The 21,800-nt window shown below is 39.7% G+C and overlaps 1 protein-coding gene across 1 annotated transcript; it reads right to left on the bottom strand.

Annotated features, from left to right (window-relative positions):
* Positions 1 to 2,893: 2,893 nt before the first annotated feature.
* ADSSL1 (adenylosuccinate synthase like 1) lies at positions 2,894 to 21,548 on the bottom strand (the record flags this gene model as incomplete). The annotated part of the gene is made up of 13 exons (XM_010157720.1): positions 2,894 to 3,124; positions 4,587 to 4,736; positions 5,865 to 5,962; positions 8,149 to 8,273; positions 9,404 to 9,558; positions 10,744 to 10,870; positions 11,801 to 11,882; positions 12,237 to 12,344; positions 13,230 to 13,296; positions 13,635 to 13,685; positions 14,452 to 14,514; positions 15,922 to 16,024; positions 21,463 to 21,548. Coding segments are annotated over 13 exons (1,268 nt in total), but the record flags the coding sequence as incomplete, so codon positions are not given.
* Between the last annotated feature and the right edge of the window lie 252 nt (positions 21,549 to 21,800).

Consider the following 21,800-nt stretch of genomic DNA (forward strand, 5'->3'; position numbering starts at 1 on the left):
TCCTTTCCTTTTATAAAGTGCATTATGCCAGAACTGTAAGACCATGTACAGCCAAATTAATTACAAAAGCTTCAAACTCCTATCCCGCATGTGTTAGGAAGCACACACCTGACTATGAAGGCCATATGGTAAGGGTAAACGTGAGAAAATACGTCAAATGCATTAATGTGCCTGAGTGAATCAGTAATTGTGACTTTTAAAAAAACTATTATGCCATTTCCGTGGACGTTTACCCTTATTCTTCCATCCAGATATCTAACAGGATGATGCACCAACCAGTTTTAGTCGTTATTATTGCATTTGGCTGGGGAGAAAGAGGAAATTAAATTCATCACAGTGATTGTTATTAAAATTAAATTCCAAACAATACAAAATAATTCACATGGGGAACAGCCAAAATGAAAGCAAATTTACATAAAAATGTTCTTATTAAGCACAGTGTCACTCAGTAGATTAAACAGCTTTTCTTTAAAGCCTGAACTTATTCACATTTAACTCAGTGACAGAACTTTCATTTTAAAAATCCATGCTATGAAATTAAGCAAAATGTCTGGTATTGTCTGTAGGGTAACAGTCACAGGATAACAACCTATTACATCATGGCCCATTGACAACCTCGCTGGGGTTTTGGTGAAACCTTGAATGCAAAGACAGGCCATGTGGATTGAACAGAGACTTAAGGGAAAAATTCCTTAATGGAAAATAAAGATTAGGTGAAAAAGAGACAGTAATCCTGTGAAAATTAAGCCATAAAACCTATTTTTTTAATCAACCTGCCAAGTACTTCATTTAGAGTGGATTGTTGGATCCGGTTATTCAGCACACTGAGTGGCTTGTTAATCACTGTGGCCTTTGCCTGTACCTTGGCCAAAGCTTAAATGTAGCAGACGCCCCCCAGCACAGACAGACACACTGATGAAGAAGGGGCCAAGGAACAGGTCGAGATCACCCAGTAGGCAAGCGTCGCAAGGTTAAGCCATGTGAACACAAAACTTAACTACTGTATTCTCCAAGCATCTTTATGCTTAGATTACCCCTATAAACGAGGACATTTCACAGTGCTTGTAACGATCAGCACTTACCAGGCACCTTTCAGAAGTGCTTTGCAAACATGAAGGAAGGTCAGAAATCTCCCTGCTTTCATTAGAACACCCATGAATACGACAGGGGAGACCTTCCTCAGCAATGCTGGAGCAAAGACTTCAAGGGTCACCCCATGGACCTCCCAGAAACAGTGTAAAAGAGACAAGGATATATTCTTAATTGCCATTTTAAAGACCGCAGAAGCAGTAGCAGGGAGATTAATCAACTTGTCAAAGATCAACAAAGGAGCTGCAGGTGAATTAAGGATTCACGGCTTTGGGCTCTTTTGGGGTTTTTTTTTGAGATAAAGGTTATTTTCTTGTGGGATAAAGCCACAGTCTGCAATGAACTGGGCTATGAAGAGACTGCACTGCATCCGGGGGGTGTAAGAATTCTGCCTGACGAACAGCAATACATCCGTACACAGTTAAGTTCGGTGCTCGCTATGTGCTCGTACCGCTACTTTTGTAGTCGCTTCCTGACACGAATGGGTTTGAACATTAATAATCTTGAGCTAGAAAAGCCAAAGGGGATAAGTATGACACAAGATACTCCAGATAGGTTTTTCTTTTTCCCCATTTCCGATGCAAAGAATGCCACCGTGTCATATTCTTTGAGTTATCGCCTCAGAAGAGGGATACTTTCACATACTACACAACAGCGTTACTGGGGTTACAATGCCATTTCCACAGCCCCTGGGAATGATACAAAAATATTGTTATAGCTCTCTGAGACATACCTAGAAAAGGAACATTTACTCAAAAAATTCTGCAGTTATCCCCTAACTCTGTTTCTAGTGTATCCTTTTTCCTCCACAAGAGGTAAGCCTTTTTGAGAGCTCTTGAAGTATAACTATTTTAAATTAGAAGATCCACAAAGAAATCCAAGTGTATTCTTGAAGATTCTGGGACCGCTCCATGGCTTTTACATGTCCTAGCCCTGGCTGCCACATGTCATCCTCTTCTATAAATAGGGATTACATTTTGCTGAGGAAGGTCAAAACATGCGAGGGGCGTAAATACTGCAGCAGTCATCATTAAGTCATGCACTGATTTATTCTTGGAAATCCAGGGGACCTGTGGGAGCGAGTGTGCCTCACAGAGCTGTGAGTCCCAAGTTCTTTAGCAGGTAACTTTAGAAATTACGATCACTGCCTTAGAGGAAGACATGTCTTGGGTTCACTGAGAAAACGCGGCGTGCTGTCCCGGCTCCACTCTCTCTGGGTGTTTTGCACCCTGAGGACTCTCTTCATTCCACTTTCACTCACTTCTTCCCAACTGCATGAAATAATCTGACAGCCCTCACAAGGATTGTCTGTTAGTACACAGGATATTTGAAAGAATTACTAGACAGGTCAACTTTCTCCAGTTTGGCCCCTCTACAGATGTTATCTCAGTTACTAGAATAGGCTCTCTGACAAAAATACTTCATTCATTTTAGTGGGCTATTAAAAATAATATTATATAAATTATAGCTATGTTTGCTTTATGCAATCAAAATTACCTAACTTTACTGTATTTCAGAAACTGAAAATCTGTACAATCCAACCAACTTAAGTACACTGTATCTTGTTACTGCCAACCCAGATACATGGATATTTTAGCTTTTGAAGTTGAAGAACAAATCCAAGCTTCACAATTCTAAAGTCACCCAGTAACTAATGGAAAAGGCTTAATACTGGTTTCAGCAAGAAGAAATAACTCTATGGGTTATAAATACTTCCAAATAGTAACATGGCTCAAATTTTAGAAAGTATCTTTTCCATACTTTGTTAAGAATATTTCTTTGATTTTTTTGTTATGATGGCCGCTGAATTTAATGAGAACTTAAAGATAAATAAAATGTCAAAATACAGAATATATGTTTTGTTTCTATTCAATTCCTAGAAGAACATGTTGGTTTTGAACAGCATCTCCACTTAAAGAGGAAGCAGTAAGGAACAGATGAATGCTAAATTGTGCTTCTCGTCACCGAAGTTCTTCATTCGTTTAAAATAGCTGGATCATCGACTCTCTTGATTTTCCAACTCCGACCCATTTAACTAGGGAGGGAAAAAACACATCTATTAGATCAATTACTGAGAATAAATATTATAATCAATTAATTGGAATTTTTTTTTATACTTTACTATGCTTTTTAAACTGGGCAACTGTAAACACAAAGCTACGAAGTTTTACTGTCAAAAACGACTTTACTCCTGCTGCATTGCCAGCCTAGAAGTGCAGCATAACAGAGTCTGAAAGCATGAACCAATGATACCACACACACAAAGCACCGCAGACAGACAGCCTAACAGATGGTCAAGGCTGTTTGTGGCAGGTTTAGCTGTCACTGCCCTGCGTGACAGGATACCAAGCTCAATCCCTGCAGAGGGGAAGCCAGAGCTCTGCTGGACAGTGAAGTTTCCTTGGTGCGGACCAAGGGACAGTGATGCACACATGTTCCAACACGGTTAAATGTGAGGCTGCAATTAAAAGCTTTGTGCAGTGTGAGCAGCCACCCCAAATCCCACACTACAACTGTTCCACTACAATTTTTACTGCCCATGGATACTATAGGACAGACTGTAGGTAGGTGTCCTTGAGCCATCACACCCACTAAGGCACCCTGCCTTCACTCTGAGAAACTCAGGAATAAAATAAGGGGAGCTTTATTAACACATCCCATGACCCACATCTGTGTCCACGACCACGCACAGGCCATCCACCGACTTTCAGGCTCTGCTATCAGATGCTTCCTAATCCATGAACAATAGTGGAATTGCCACAGCTGCAACTAGCTCACACTCCCCAGATGTGACCCTCGAGGTGCTGAACAGAGAACAAAAGCCCACGTGCTAGCTTTTTAAGTTTGCTACTCTGGAATGTCCCTTCCAAACTCCACCATTCATGCCGTACCTAGCTCTTGGCACCTCTAGAGATCCAGCAATTAGATCTGAAAAATACTGGATGGCTTAACCTATGGGGATTGATCATGTCAAGACTCTCATTTTCCCAAAGTGGCAGAATTGGGCTAAACGATGTCTCCATTATGCAACACATCTCCTTATATGGGAAAGCATGGAAGAGAGGAAAAAAATAAGCCGAGGAAAAGAAGAGAAGCCTATGTTCAAACAGGGATGCAGTGCAGGAAGTGAAAGGAGGAGCACAGGAAAGGTGGGACACTAGACTGACTGTGCACTGAAGCACGGTGCAGAGATCCCAAAGCTTTCCCTGACAGAAGGAGGCACCTTGCCACGACCAACACACGTTTATCTTTCCTCTGGTTAAACCCTTGTCAGCAGCAGCGTGGAGCTCTCGGCAACACTGCAGACCTGCCCGCAGAACACCACGCTGTTCTGCTGCTCAGCAAGCTGTCGTTTGCCACCATCGGCCCAACCACAGGCGCCCCCCGTTGCCCCCTGCCCAAATCAAGCCACTCCCTGACCAGCGAACAGAGGACTTCTACGCAGATGCTCCCGTCTGCCGCGGCCTCCTCATACATAGAGCTGCAGAAAGCTTTACCTGGCACTCCAACATGGTTCTCCACACACCGGATGTAATTCTGGGCCTTGGGGGGGAGGTCCTCCCATTTTCGTGCACCGGTTGTGTCAGTCTTCCACCCAGGCATTGTCTCATACTCTACTTCCACCTTCTGTAGTATCTCCTGATTAGCTGTGGGAGAACAATTAGCATCGCGGTTGGTTTTAGCTGCTCCACCTTAAAAGAACATGCCTATGGTTCTCAATCAACAAAGTGTTTTGTCAGCATTTAAAATGTGATATATGAAAAAGCAGTATTTCTACTGGTTGGTTCATTCATTCATTCTTAATGCAGATTAATTTCTGTTACTTAGGAAGATAACTCTGATACAAGAGGATCCAGGAATCCAGTTTTCTTTTCTAGAAACTGCAGGATGCAATCTATGTTGTCAGAATACAACAGTACTATTTTGGAGGCAACAAATTATTTGAAGCTTACAGTAGTTCCACTTTTTGGTTAAGATCTGCACACAATAAAATACAAGTTCTCCTGTGGACAAGGCACTAGGGTCTCAAATGTTTTTGTCTTTAGAGAACAGGGTTAAATCAGGCTTGCTAAAACTTTGATGTCTGCGAGCTTTTCGCCACTGGAATTCACACTGTAGTCCACAACCAGAAACTACCATCAGTGGTGGGAAAACTGGCTGCTGCCGCCTGCAGAAACCCCCGTCTCAACAGAACAAACCGCCCATCTTGGCACAGATGGTTACAGGTATCTTAAAAACATCATTAATGTAAGAAAATCACATATTGTTACCTCTTAAAAGTTTTAAGATGAATCACATTGAGAGGCAGTATATATATTTATTAACCTCAATGCTGTTGCTGTTAATTATAGTTGTATGACGGTAGCCCATAGGGTTTTATGCTGCTGGCATCTGCCTCATTTTTGCACAGCTTAAGCACTGCTGTTATTTTCACTTTCCTGCATTAAAGGCTACTGTCAGCGACACACACTCAGTGACTTGAGTCTTGCTGACTTTCAGATCCCTGGTGCGGCCAATAAAAACACATCTAAAGGGACAAGGCACAGAGGCCCTAACACAAGATTTCGTTTGCTCTGAACTTCTTGTCGTCACACACGGAGATGCGAGGGGAATGGAAGATGCCAGCGTACTGATACAGCAGCCTTTATACTGACCCTGCAGGTCTGCAAATTTCTACAGAAGGTCTAGTGAAAAAGCCATCAAGCCTGACTTTAAAAGGCAGTCTTTCCCAACAGGCAGAAAAGAAAAATCAACATAGATATTTAACAACATACCTGGAAAATATGGAATTCTTTTTCCACCCAATTTGTAAGCAACACCGATTTTAATCTCATCAAGGACATCAAGAATATCCAGTTTCGTTAATGCCAAACTGTACAGAAAAGCATTGGTTAGAGTTACACAGAGGATGAATCTCTTAACACCTTCCACCTGCCCCTCTTTTTTTTTTTCTTTCTACTCCTGTATTCACAAATCCAGTTCAGGCAACCCAGCAAGCACAGATAGACAATGACATTGAACAATGAACACTGCTAATTGAATTCACGCCTCCAGGATGAACACGTGACTGGGTTACTAAGGCCCATTTCCAAATGCCTGGATGCTCACACAGGTGCACGGTATTCAGTTCAGCACAGCAAACCACCAGCTGACTACCTAAGGGGGCACTTTGTGCACTTGGATTGGGGGTGTATGACGGCATGTCACTTTACACCACTAACAGCAATTATTTCTGTTATTCCTACTGACTCACAACTGTAAGACAGACTTATTTACTAAATTACACATTAAAACAGACTTCACAAGCATAATCTGGATACTGAAATCACGTAGGCAGTTATGCAGAAAAGATCCCAGCCTGACTTCCAGTGCCCAGGCAGTGCTGTCAGGATTGTCACTTTAACGCACCTGTTTAATCTTTCGAATGAGCACAATGGAGCACAAAAATGGAACGTCAAGAAGGCACCATTGGTATTCGCTGAGCAGAATAAAACTTTAAAACCAGTCAAATTCTCTGGAAACAATATGCCAGACATTGCTTGGTAAAAACTATGAGGAGCTAAGGACTGTGCCCAGGCAGTGCTGTCAGGATTGTCACTTTAACGCACCTGTTTAATCTTTCGAATGAGCACAATGGAGCACAAAAATGGAACGTCAAGAAGGCACCATTGGTATTCGCTGAGCAGAATAAAACTTTAAAACCAGTCAAATTCTCTGGAAACAATATGCCAGACATTGCTTGGTAAAAACTATGAGGAGCTAAGGACTGAGACGGGTACGTGCATAATAGCCGACGCTGTCTGTGCTCAGCACATACGCGATGCATACAGTGATTAAATGGAAGGACCTTTTGGGAAAGAAGCAGCATAGAGACAGTTCTTCAACTTTTTGGAAGGTTTTTTCTCCCCCTGTTTTTTAACTGTCACAGAGATGACACAGTTTTGTTGATAGAAAAGCAGTTATTTGTATAGAAATGAAAAGGAATGAAACATAACGCCCTCCTAACCCTATTTCCACATAAATTAGAGCTGAGTGAGTTAAAGCAAAATATAAACCCAAGTAAAAAAAGTATTTTAAAAAACCTTCTGATAAATTAATGAACAAAGATCATTATTCTTTTGTAACATTAGAAGCATATTAAATACATATTAAGCTAATTCTCAGTTAATAAGATGTTAAAATGCCCAGGCTCACACGTTTGCATATATGAACAAGTTTCCCTCGATGGATAAGTCTGCACTTTACATGAACAGAACTGTAACAAAACTTTTGCGACTTGTCCTGAAAATACAGACTGGAAACTAGTTATAAATTAACTGTTTGTGATCGTTACTAGCATTTTAGCATTAGACATCAGCTAGCTTGATGGCATTATGCTCTTGAATAGTTTCTTTAAACAGCCACTTTTTCTTTAAAATGTCAGTTTAATATATATTTTGAATTATAAAACAGTTTATCAAGTAAGTCGCTCAGTCCCAATGAAAATAAAGCTCAGCCAATTAAAAACAGCATTTATAATGCAATATTAGTCTACACCTATGTAAACAAATGAACCTGTTGGGACTGCAACAAGAGCTGTGCCAGTTGCTGTACACTTTGTGTCATCCCGCTTATTTCACTTAAAAATGCAGTGGCTGCAAAGGATGCAGATTTGATCCTACACATGTGATCCACTAGGGTCAACTGAAGCTCCAAACCAGTGGGTTCTAGTTCATGACATAAGCCAGTATGAAAGCACTAGGATCAAGAACATTAGAGCAAACTGTTAGAAATGGATATATCGATCCAATCTACATTGGCCACCTGATGTAAGCAAAGTGAAAACTTGTATGGAAGAAATCACTGCTATGATATTGTAAAATCACTTGATTTGAATCAAAAAAAGTCAAAGGAATTAGATTATTAGCATTAAAACAATTCTCAGCTGCCCAACTTTGAATTATTTTATTGCTTAAAATGTAACACTTTACTGGACTTACATTAATGTTACCTACATATTTATTCTGCGAAGCACAAAATTATCACTTCCAAATGTAGCGCAAAATCTGTGATGCTTACGCAGTGAATCCGTTGATCATATGAGCATATTTCAAAATCACAAGATCTAACCAGCCACAGCGTCTCTTTCTGCCTGTAGTTACTCCCCATTCATGGCCACGGGACTGTAAAAGATCTCCAATTTCCTAAAGGGAGACAGAACGAATGCTGATGGTATTTCACCGGAAAACAGCAGAAAACCAAAATCTAACTAAATACAGATGAATAGCAAGAAAAATATAGGTTTTTAATTCCAAGGCTTTTTTGTAGTGAAAAAAAGCCCCTCATGCAGAGGATTTCTGTATTTCAATCACTAGCATTTCCAAAATACTTATTTAATGTGACTGTTTCATGTTCCAAGAAGACACTTCTCTCGCTTCTCATCTGACAGGAAGATTTCCTTGACAATTCCATCCTGTTTTTCATTTTGCTTGCGTTTACTTTCTCTGTCTGGACTTTTGGCATCTATTGTTTTGGGAGGCAAGACCATGCATGCTTGGGACAAGATCAATGTCTAGATCAACAGGTTCCTTGACCCTGCCCTGGGGCTCCTAGGTTCTACCACAGTATGACAGCCAGTTCCCTTTGGGCTGGCAGGATTTATGTGTTAAAAACAAAGAAGAAAGAAACTTTACACTCATGAATCACACAACTGAAGGATTTCACCAATTCATTTGAGACATTAGAGAAAGGATTTCAGTGACTAAACCCTTAAATTAGATTCAGATCACTGACCTAGAGATTGCTGTCTGCATAGCTCCATCAATACCCTGAGCTTTCTAGTTTCTTAATAATGAAAATACAATAGACAGTTTAATAGAATCAAAATCTTTCCCCTTCATTTTATTGACCAACTTGTGCACGATTGGCTGACGCCCACACTGCTTTTACTCCATAAACGACACAGGACACAGGCTGCTAAGCACAAAAGTTGTATCTTGTAAGTTAAGCTTTCCTGCAGTGCACTGACAGCCCAGTCTACAGCAAACTCTTGCCACTGAAACGCACCTAACGGTGTTACGTGAAACGATGAAACCTGTTTTCACACCATTCATTACAACAGAAGCGTGGTTGCTGCAACTGAACATCATCACACCCGTGTTTTTCTCCTCTGAATAAAAATACTTTAAGTTTATAACACAACTCTCCTCTCTTCATCAGTGCGATTGGTTGGCATTATTATGGTGCTTATTTATCATCGGTATACCCGTACCCCACTCCATTCACCTTATCTTTTGGCAACTGTACACATTGCATTTTGTAACATCGAACCTACATTAATCTGCTCAGTGGGGAAGGCTCCGATTCCCACCCGAGTAGTATATGCCTTCACCACACCATACACATCACCGACATGCTGGGGAGGAACACCAAGCCCGGTGCACACACCGCCTACGGTGCAGTTCGATGAGGTCACGAAAGGATACGTGCCTGTCAGAGAAACAGAACAGCACAACCCTGTTTCAGCAGTGATAAGATACAAAGACTGATTTCCCTTGGTGAGCTGAAAGGAGATTGTCACCTGGATGTTTGGCTTTAAAGCTAAACTGAAATAGCAGCCAAAAAGCTGAGCAAATTCTTCTTTACTACATGTTCACATTTTGCTTTTATGAGAACAAATTAAGCTGTTCTTCCCCAAATCGCTTCCTCCTGTAGTGAATAATACGTACTTAGATTTCTAAAACTCCACAGAAATCCCCCCAAAACGAAGGAGTTTTTCCACTCAAACAGCTGACTTATCCTGGCAATTTGTGCAAGGCCCATTATTAGTGAGCAAGGCAAATAGGAACACACACTACTTTCTTATACTTGAAGAGGTACCAAGTATGTGCGATCCCTTCTGATGCGTACGCTTTTCTGCATTCATCCTTTCCCGGAGGATTGCCCACAAGGGGGACATTTAAAAGCATCTCATTGCTCCTTCCATTAGGCACTGGATCTATTACAGGATGCTGCTGATGTGTGAAGCTTTTTTCACTGACATATGTATCACAGAAAGTATTTCCGCAACATCCACGGAGAGCCTGGCGTAAAGGTCACAGCCTGACATTCCCAGTGCTCTACACAAGTAGCTCTGAGTACCTGGCAGCAAATTTTCTAAGTCTTAAGAGGTTATTCATGATCTCTACGCTGTGACTGAATGGGAGCATCTCTCCAGTTGTTCATCTCATCTTCATGGAGGCCTAAAGTGGCTTAATTAGACTTCTGGTAACAGAGCAGAGATCAACGGAAGAAGCTAGACCTACAGGTTATCTGCACCAGTTTAATCCCCCCTCCGCTGCAGAGGAGTTCTCTCAGCAGTATTGCAATGGCTGCCTGGAACAGCAACGTGCACCCACATTTAGAAGTTATAGGGACAAGAATATCTGGAGTGAAATTTCAGCTCCACTGGAATAAACCTCAGTAAAAATCAATTATTTAAACCCCAAGCACTTAATCCTGTTAACAATTCAATCTCTGGCTTACTATGCTTTACTTCTGGGAGATCTGTTCCTAGTAAAGACTATTTTGTTTCTCTATTTTCCTGCTGTTTGCAAAGCTAACCACATCAAAATAAAACTAATCAAAATAAACCTCATCTCTCAGCAGTCAGATTGAGTTAAGAATTTAACTCACCAAAATCAATATCAAGTAATGCTGCATTGGCTCCTTCAACAAGAATCTTCTTTGGGGAGCCATGAAGAGCTTCATACATAAAATACACACCATCTCGAACCATGGGTCTTATTTTTTCAGCATATCCCTGCAAATTTGAGTAGAAATGTCAGCTTCTCCAGACAACGGCTGGAAGCAGAGAAGGCTGTTCACTTTTGAAACACAAAACATACAGATAACCCTAACATGCCAGCTTCAATAACTGTATTTTATCTTAAAAACACAACCATTAGCTTATATTCTGTTGAAAACAAATCAATATATTGAACCACTCACATAAGAAAACATTACTTCTGTGATGATAGGCAATTTCTGTACCCTTTCTATTCACACATGCTGTATACCTACCCGGGCTTGTTGATATACTCTAAACAGTGTGCATAGTCTATACGCACTGAGAGTGGGACTTGGAAATAGTGCAAGCTCCAAAAGTAAAAAAAAAATAGCACTACTTACAAATATTAAAAAAAAAAAGTTAAAGGTAGGGTGTCAGCTCTGACCAAGAACCAGAAAAAACTTTGGGAAGGCAAGAGTTCAGCATCCTCTTTTCTTACACATTCATGAAAGAAGTTGTTTTACCAGTAGCTCTTCAGAGACATTTTTCTTGTAATACCAGGATCTTGAAAAAGCTTCCACAAACAATTCTTCAGTAAACACGGAAGTCTCCCAGAGAGACTAGATCAGTCGTGGCTGGAGACTGCTAACTGCAGTGCCACCCTGCGTTCCCTTGGCTACTTTAATACAACATGTCAAAAATGTAAAATATTATAGGAGAATTAAATCTCCACAAAATTTATTGTAGTGCCCACAATAACAGAACAGCCTATTACAAACCATAGCTACTGCTAACTAAGGTTTTATAATAATGAAGATATGCATTTTTCATTTATATTAATTAGTTTAATAAGCAGTAGTTCTAGTATACTAAATTTTTACTCTTTTAATTGAAATATATATTACTATTTTGTTCTACACTGTCCCTGAAACTGAACAAATGTGACAAGTGTTAAACCATTACCTTTAGCTTTTTCAGTTGTCCTTCTGTATCTATTTCCAATGCAGGAAACATTGACTTGTATTGTTGTGCCAGATTTTTAAATCTGTAAAATATTGAAATTATTATCTATGAAGAATACACTTTGAGCTATTGTTCATATAAGCTGAGTTCTTGCCAAAGGTTACATTATACACAGTATGTACTGAGAGCTAAAGGGAGAAAAAACCCAGAACTTTGATACCTCAACTAGTGGATTTCCCAAAGTACAAAATTACATTTTAAATGATGAGAAACTCTATGAACTACAGGAAATACTCACATTCTTTCCAGTTTTCTTCTCTTTCTAGACAGTTTACATACAAAATTCAGACACATTTAAAAACATCACCTTAAAAGCAAATCTGTCAGCCAAAATGTATCACTCCAACATAGTATTTAGAAATGAAAATAGTCGTACCTTGAAGAAAATTCATCAAAGTCAGAAAGGAGGTCACAAATTCGAAGGCCTGTTCGTGCAGCTTTGGAAGAGTACGTTGGTCCAATCCCCTTCTTTGTTGTGCCAATACTAAATAAAAGGAAATCCCCCCAAACATGTATAAATACATGAAAACTTTGCTTTATGTCACCTAATTTTGGTAAAGCTCTTCAATATACCTTACACTACATACCAGGCAGAAGATCTGCAATATAAAAAAAAAAAAAAGACTAAAGGTCTGTAATAATAAATACTCAGCAACTTTCATGCTTCAGTGGATCTGCACAAATATTGCTAATATTCAAGGTGTGCAGTAGAGCATTAAGCCTTGAGACTGGCTGAGACAAGCTTAGTTGAAAGCATGTGGGTATATACGTTATCTTATACAGTAATGATGGTTACTATACTATCCCGTGGTACTTCTACATGCCTTACCACAAACAGTAGGAAACAAATTTTCACTGTTGCAGCACTGTCTTTAGTTGTAAACGACGTCCAGGTCTGTGAGCAATCAAACTGATTTCCTATGGTGTTGGCATTATTCCTACCATCTCTGTCCCTATGTCTTGCTGCAGCCTCTACCTTGAGAATGGTAAAAATGAAACTGTTTCCCTACCCACATGCCTGTTTTCATGCTCATTTTAGAAATACAGTAATTCTGAGATCTCTATTTGTATGTTAAGTTTGGCTGAAATTACCCAATGGGATCAAAACTTAATGGATTAACAGAAAGAGAAAGACAGTGTGTTCACATCAACCTTTGTTCTTTCATAAAACCAGAAAAATGAAGTCTGAAAACTTATATGCAGTGCTGAAGTGTAAGATTAGAATTAAAATAGAAACTAATATCTCCATGAAGTATAAGTGACTATATTGTAAGTGGTTACAAGTGTGGAACCTCATTTCTATTTACCAAAAATACACCAATTTTTTTAAATTTGCATAATTAATAATAAAGGCTCTGAAAATATTTACTTTTTTCCTTCTTGTGCTTGACGTTGCACTTCCTGGAGCCCATCGACTGCCTGGTGAAAGTCAAACACTGCAGTGGAAAATCAAAAGGACACAGTGGGAGACCAAAGGAGAAAAACATTCTTTAAAGCACAGACATCTATAATTTTAAGGCAAAGTGCCTCTGTTATCATTGACAGTGCACAGGCCGCCTCATGCGAGAGCAAAGTGAGTATTCCTTAAACATTGTGAAGGCACGTAAAATATCACTCTTTAGCAGGTAAATTCCATGATCATACCTCAGATATACAAGATGTAAAGAAGCCGTATTAGATCACATACATGACTGCTCTCTGGTTAATGAGGTAGTTCAGCACCACGAGCTAAGCAATCATTTGTGAGGTTCTTCCACCTTCAATCATCGCTTACCTATATGTGCTCTATCTGATATAATCAGCCTTTTCTCCCAATCTTTTAAGCCTGTCAGAAGACATAAAGAAAAGTAGGATTTCAGCTGCCCTGGTTGGTGAAACTTTGAGATCTGCTTTTAGTTTTCCTATGTCTTTCTCCTAATTTATATAGCCTCCTGTTAAGAAGACTTTAGACTAACCGGATACCAAACATCAGCAAGGTTTTAATTAAAACTGTTTTCTCATTTTTCACTTTTTCAGTTTTCTCATTTTGGTATTGACAAAGATATTAATTTCTTCTTAATGCCAGGATGCTGTGGCTTACACACAATTCTTATTTTAAGGAAAGATTCTTGTTTAACTCGCCGTACGATAAGTCACTTAAAACTCCATTTCTGCCTCAGAAAACAGAGAATTTATACACAGAGAATCATAAACCAATTTAAGACGTAACGGACCTTAGAAGGTCATCCGGTCCAAAGCCTTGCTAAAGCAGAAACAACTGAGTTCATATGTGGGCACATAAATGAGGACACAGAAAGTTTGGGTTAAATCATCTCAGTTTAAGGTCAAAGGGAGCTTTGCCACACACACTTTAGGATTTTATTTTCTATCTAATGTGGCACCAAATGTCATAAAACTCCCTGAAAACCCATGAAATGCTTGCTTTAGAAAATCCATCTGAAGACTACAACCTTACTCTACATTTTAAGTAATATTCTTTGTTACATCCAGAATGTTATTGCACCAAGTATTTAGGGTCAGAAACAAAGGCTTAAAAAAACCCTCAACCTGGCTGCCAACTTAAAGAAAGTTAAAAATTACTCGATACAAACCTTTCTTTTCATTCTTTTCAGCTTCTTCAAACAGGCCTGGTAAATGTATAACCACTCCATTACCTTTGGGAACATAAACGAGTTATTTTAAAGCAAGAAACAAAATACTCATTCTTAGGACGTAAGACTTACTTTTTAAATAACATTTCAGACAGCAAGGCTAAGTTTCTCACATTTCCAACAAAGTGATCTTGAAGATTTTTTGGGTAATCCTCATTTTGGGTAAGCAGCTACAAGCCTGCTAAATTAGCAAACAACAGAGCTTGCTTGTTTCGGATGTGAATGCTGAGCCTGCTCCAAAGCCAGCTGAGGTAAGCGGATTCTCATCTCTCTCTGTGGTGGACTTTGCAGCACAGCTTCAGCCTCAACTGTTCCCTGCTAAAGGCTCTAAGGAGTCCATCAACAATCCTAACACGTCTGTGTGACAGTATTTAAACTTTCTTCCATAGTCAGGTATTTGTTTTAAACTCAGCTCAAACTAGAGCTGTAACAAATTACCAATGATTTCTCCCTGCTTCCGAGCTTCAGTTTAAAATCCATGAGCAATACAGAGCATTACTGATGAGACATGGAGGATTACTGATGTAGTGGGCTGGAAACAGCTGCTACTTCCTTCTTGGGAATATCAGAAATATCTGCAAGAGCCTGTCTCACCCTAAACTTAGGATAACTTAAGTTGTAGTTTTTGCTAAGTGACAAGGGAGGGAAGTGGAAAGCAAGACAATACACCCTATTAAGCAGAGAGAAAAAGTGTTTCGTGTATTTCACTCATACATTTGGAAATTATCACGTGGAACAAAACTGCAGCTCCAGTTTCATGACTCCCTAAAACTTTGAGTAATTTCTTGCACCGCTTCTATACATTTTTTTCTGTCAGAAAGAATCATAGTTTTGGACAAGTAAGATGCTTGTTTGCCTATAACTTGAGAATAATGTCCAGTAAACAATGCAAATGTTTTATTGATGCCATTTGTATTGAATATTTTAACAGTAAAATACAACACCACCTGAAACAGCTGGTAATGTGAACAAAAAGGAGACTGGATGATGACCTTCCAAGCAGAGCCCTGTATCCTGGGGCTCATTTCTAGAAAGTCAGTGATGCCAGAGGTAAATGATATTATTTATTTAGCCTAAATGTTGGGTTTTATGTCCTCACAGAACAACATTTATATTTTTCAAAGTATAAAAGGACTGTGCAGGTAGAGGGTGGGATACAATCTTTTATCATAAAGTATACAAAAAAGCAATATTATAGAGTGGATTCTTACTTTCAGTTTTCTAGTAGCAGACACTAAACACACTGAACACAGAGTAGTTTTTCATGTTAAAGCAGCAGTGAAATAAAAGACAATCAACTGAAGCTAATGCCAGTCTGACAGCCACGTATACGTTTTTGTTTGTTACTACAAACTATGGTTGCAGCTACCCACTGTGCATTTTATTTATTAAGTTTCAAAATTGTCTTACCAATAAAAGAAATTGCCTTTGGATTAATGATGCCGCTAGGAAAGAGGTGAAAATCGTATTCTTTCCCATCAACAACCACAGTATGGCCTGCATTATTCCCACCCTGCAACAGAAAGAAACACAAGGAGATTAATGGTCTTGAAACACTGCTTTTGACTCTCAGCAGATCATTTGACAAGATCACCTTTATTTATTTGTACATTCATGTCTTTGGCCACTGCTTTCTCCACCTTATAGTTTCTTGAGATGCTGTAATCTTGTATAAAGGGATCAGACAGAACAATCAGGAAGCTGAAGGCTTTCAGGACTGTGCAGAATTAGGAAGCGGACTGGCAGTATGAAGTCAAGGCAGGACTGGAGCAGAGGAAGTGCAAGCGTGGTAGCAGAAGCTAGAAGAGAACTGGAGCTTTCTGGGAACAAAACTGGATTGAAGTGCCACCCATAGAGTCCTGCCTGACATGCCTATACCAGCCTATCCCTTCTGGGCATCTTCTGTGTGTGGTCATTTCTTTGGGGTTAAGCCCACAATGCCCTGTATTTCCTCTTGTACGCAAGCTCTGCCTGCCTGCCCACCCACAAGCAGCTGCTGCATCTCTAGGTGTTCAAGATGGAAGGTCTGTGTAGAGTTAGCAGCATGTGAAGTCTTTGCAGCTTCAGAGAATCTCCCTGGCAAGGGAGGATCTTCCCAGTTAACAGCATCACAACATCTTTATGGAGTCTGCTGCAACTCATACCATAAATTATCATCTACCAGGTCACGTACCAGCCCTTAAAACAGGAGCTGGTATCTTCTCAAGCAATTGATTTTTCCCAGAAGGTTTTAAAAGAAAATGAGACAACACACAAATTTGGGAAGAGGTGAGTAAATCAAGGTGATGAGTTGGTTTGACCTGAAACAGCAGAGTTTTGAAAATTCAAGGTCATGTTTTCTCAACAGGCTTCATTTTTGTTGATGTTCTGTCATGTAACTTTTTCTCCTGTGGATAAGGTTGGGAAATCCGACTGCTTGTCTGCTGTGATGCTACAGGCCTTCCATTTTCCAAAATGATTACAAACCTTTGTGGATTTGATATAAGGTCTGAATGATGTGGAAGTGCCTGGAATGCAGTAATCTACTGGAAGGAGAACTGAGGCTGTCACTGGTAGTTCACAAACAATGAAGAGTGCTGGCTGAGTGAGTGGAGTTGTTATATGAAAACTTTGAGAAAGGTCAGTCCTTTATAAAAATTAATAACATAACACACATTCTTCCAGAGTTTCATTTGCTTGCATGTCCTATTCAGGAAAACGGCAATTAACATTCCTTTCAAAATGTGGATATATGCTAAAACACAACATTAAGAAAATAAGAGATGGGTGATACAAAAAAAACTTCTAAGTTTTTTCAAGTAGTGGGATAGAGGAAAACACTAAGAAATATATCCTTAAACATGACAAAAGTAATTTTCATCTTTTAGGAAATGTGAGCTCAACAATGAAGTTTAAAAAGATAACCTGCTAAGGGAGAGCCGAGTAGGAGCTGTAACAGAAAAACCGGTGCACGCGCAAATTTCATTTGATTTAGCAAACTACTGTGTAGCTCATCCTTGGGCTGGAAAGGACTCCCAGGTGTCTTGCTAATGCAGAGTTATAACTTGTCCAGAGAATCCTGAAGAAAGCAGAACCGTCCTGGGTATTTAGCTTGCCCCCAAGATAGAAGCAGCCAGTTGTAGGACCCTGGATCTAGTTCAAGGCACTAAACTCTCTAGCAGGCTAATAAATCATGCAGGAGACTACTTTACATGATATTTAAGAGGCCTAATCTCTCTGCACACCAGTGATCTGATCTCACTTGAATTTTGTTTCTTTTTCACCATTTGCACTTTCCTAGGTCTCTAGAGATGGTATCTGCCTTTTGTGGTTCTTCAAATACTTCTCTAACAAAGGGAATGTTAAGGCAACAACTTTTGACAGATTAATCACCAGTGCCGCTTTGGCATCATCTGTATTGCAAAGTGATCGTATGAACAGAAATAACAATTAGCATTCACCTGCAAAATGTGGGAAGCCCAGGCATATTAAACTACTCTGGCATGGGAAGCTCTGCTCCGAAGACGGAACCATTAGGTAGCGCTGCTGAAGCTCCAAAAGGCAAACAGTGTAACTGGGATGACAGCAGCGTCTTGAACATGAGCATCCACTTCAACCTGAAGCCTTCCTTACTGGTCTCCCAGTGATTCCAACACAAGTACCACATGTGTCCCTTCTGTTAAGCCACTCTAAAATCTCTGGTGACTATTAAAACTGTCCCAAATGCAAGAAAACCTACCTGGGGTAGGTAGGTTTGGGCTATTGATTACAACAAACTGCAGCAATGAAGTGGAACTTGAGAACCAAAAGGAATTAAGTGAGCCCAAGACAACAGGATCAATATCCTACTATGGTAATAAGACCTGAGTATCATTTAGGAAGCCCATGTCCAGAGAGCACGCAGCAATCCTTTCTTTGAGACACTGCCTACATATAGCAGTACATTTTGACTGTGCCGCCATGGCTGTTGTTCCTCCTATCAGCTATACTAAAGTTTCAGAGTGGGTAAATATTTGGTTCTAACAGTATTTGGTAGGTGTTAAAGTTCTGCACATTTAAATCGGCCATCTAAGAAAAATAACGTTCATTGAAGTCATTCACAGCCTGCAGTGGAAATTTATATTCAGCCTTTTGAAAGTACCTACATTGCTTAACAAATCAGTTTCTAACAACTTTGAAAGTACTAGAAGTTAAGACTATTAACAGCATTAAATATATATGATTTGTATATATATTGCCTAAGGAATGCTCTATTACCTCGTGGTGCTGCAAGCTATACCTCCTTTCTTCTAAAATCCAGCAGACCACCAGCAATGTGGTTTAAATTCAACAAACTGAAACGCCTGTCATTCCAGGTTGGAACACAGACCTGAAGTTAATAGAAAGAGCTGCAACATGTCGTTTTCAAGAGTTCAACAACAAGAAAAATATTAGGCCTCATTTTCAGAGCAGAGTAATCCCATATAGGTTTTGGTTTTTTGTTTTAAATTATATTGAAAGAATGTTTAAGTTGGACACAAATAAAAACAAGTTGTTTTTTTTTTTTTTTCTGGAACATTTTTAATCTGTATTTTCAGACTTCTAATAATCAAAGTGTAAAGTTACACGTCGTCCCAGTACCAGGAGCTAAAGGAACTTAAGCTGTCCCATAAAACATCCAGATGTTTTTTTCAAGTACATTATTTAAAAAGAAAATACTTTTCCAAGCTTTTTATGTGCTGACCTATTTGTGATACTGGATTCTTGCACTGAAGTGATGTATTTTGATTACTATTCTACAGTATGTGAACACAAGCACTGCACCAATACACTAAATTGAGAAGCTATTCCATTTTACCTGTGTTAGCAACTGTATGCTTGTATGAATACCATCTTTCAGAGAATTCATAATTAGTATGAACAGGCTTGCAGAGGAGAACACAGTCTTTATCTTATTAGTAGAACTTAGAAAAAAGATGGAAGAAGCAAATCCACCTGGTTTGTGTTGTGCCATTTCAAGGCTGATGTTTTGTTCTGGATTGGGTTTTCTTTTAAATCATCTGTTCTCTGCAGCTGAAACATCCCCAGGTAGAAACAGAATTTCTACTAAGAGCAGCAGTGAGGCTGTTCAGTACCTGCAGCAGGAACTCGCTCCTCCCACCTAGCCTAGCAATACAGTTTGAATAGGAATGAACTGTCCCCCGATGCTCAGATGTGTTTCTGCCTGCTCTCGCCAGCCAGGTAACATGCAGGAGACTGCATTCCCCATAGGCAGGAGGAGCGTTCCCAAATCCTCTGCTGGTTTCCACACCTTTCATCAGCTCAGTGCTTCCCACAATGCCCACACACAACAAACAACCTAGACTGATATAAATCATCACCAGAGCACATACAAAATGCCTTGAAACCTGATGATACTTTCAGATTATAACTAGAGGATGAACATGAAACGAGTATGTTTCTGAACAGTCCACAGTGATCAGTTCTCACCCTCTTCCACTTAGCAATGTTAATCAATGAATGGGAAAAAAAACAGAAACTTGGTACTGAAGATCTGCAGCTGACTGCTCCTCAGCTATTGTGTGAGCCATGTCCCAGCAGCACGCAGCAGCCCCAGCTCCTTAGCTGGCTGGGATAAGCACTGAATGCAAAAAATGTCTTGATGGGGTTTAGAATAAACAAATTGGAAGCAAAAAGGTAATTTAAACTTTGGATGGGAGCTATCTATGCTAGGAAACATGTGGAGGTGTCTGGACACAGTGTCAGTACTGGCTGATATGCCCAAGGCAAACCTTGCATGTATAAATGGGAATATCAAGTAGGAGTAGAGGGATTGTATTACCTCTCTTCTTGGCAGTGGTGCAACTGCTACTAGAATGCCATGTCCTTGGTAATCAGACAAGATTACGAGATTATTCCCTCTGATAGTATAATCTATGAATTTAGAATCATCTATGAATTGGAAAACCAGCAGTTTTGGGAACTCTGCATCTGAAAACAAATGCTGATTCCTGTCCATCTCTTTTCACTGTAAGTGTCCCAGGTCTGCTAATTCCATTCATCAGTGAAGCAAGACATTTTCTGAAATTCAACATCTGCAGGCCAAATACCTCTCATCATACTGTGAAACAGGCCATAAAATACTTCAGTTTTCTTATGTGGATTGAGCAATTTTCTTCAATTTATAGCATTTCTTATGTGGCTCTGAATAAAGGAGAAGGAGCACAGTTACATAAATTGTTTCTTCTTTCTCTTTACAGTTTAATTAACGATGGTTATTTTTAACTTACATTAGCAATTGCCTGGAGCTAACTTGTATAAGCGTAGCTAAAGTGCTAGCAGCATAACTGGCTTTCACATGAATGTTTTAATAGTGTAAATCCATTCATTGCCTTTCATGGAATTTCTCTTTATTTACACGACTGGTTTCAAAAACAGCAAAAAAACACATACCACAGACAAATGCAATGCTCTAAGTGCTTTGAACACTCAGACCCTCACACACAATGTCACAAAACGACCCGTGTGTGAAAGCTTTTGTTAGGTGACTGAAGTGGTGCAGGTTCCCTCGGGAGGTTGCTGCCACAGGTGACTGTTAAGAGTTTCCTTTACTGGAAGTTCTTTCCTGCTATTTTTTCCAGTTAAACTTATCACCTGACAGCCCCCAACTAACCCCAACTCAGTTCCAGGAAGCGGATCATAACTTTTTTTAACCCAAGTCATTGGAAAGAGCTGGGCTAAGGAACAATCAGAAGTAGACTGGAAGAACTGAGGGAGCAGCGATTTTTAAAACTGTGGTGACGAAAAGAAGCTGGAATGAGCTGCAAGTTTTCACCCCCGACATCAATCCTCATCAGCCAAATCTAGTTTGCCTTGCCTTCTTCCCAGAGAATACACATGCAACAACGATTTCAAGTAAGAACAACTCTGCACAGAACTGCTGTGTCTGATTCCTCTATCTGTTCCTGTGTGTTCTTGCTGTGTCCCTCTCACCATCTCATAAAGAGATCCCACCTTCTTAAGTGCAATAGTGGTCTCTTCAGACTCCTGAACTCCCATGGAAGATGACCTCCTAAAGCCTAATGAGATAATTAGTATGATTATAGACACAAACATTCTTGAGAAGAACTGAGCAAAATTTTGGACCTTTTAAAGAAATATATAAAATATTTCTAATGCAAATATCCAACATGGAAGCTCATATCATATTTTGCACTAAATGTAGTACTCCACCTTTACTACAAGTGAAAAGTGACCTTAACTTACATGGAGACCTTGGTCTTCCTAAAGGTTTAAAAAGACAACCGGAAAAGCCAGGTCTAACTCAAACC

Source organism: Eurypyga helias, unplaced genomic scaffold (assembly GCF_000690775.1).
Source record: "Eurypyga helias isolate BGI_N326 unplaced genomic scaffold, ASM69077v1 scaffold42308, whole genome shotgun sequence".
NCBI classification, from domain to species: domain Eukaryota; kingdom Metazoa; phylum Chordata; class Aves; order Eurypygiformes; family Eurypygidae; genus Eurypyga; species Eurypyga helias.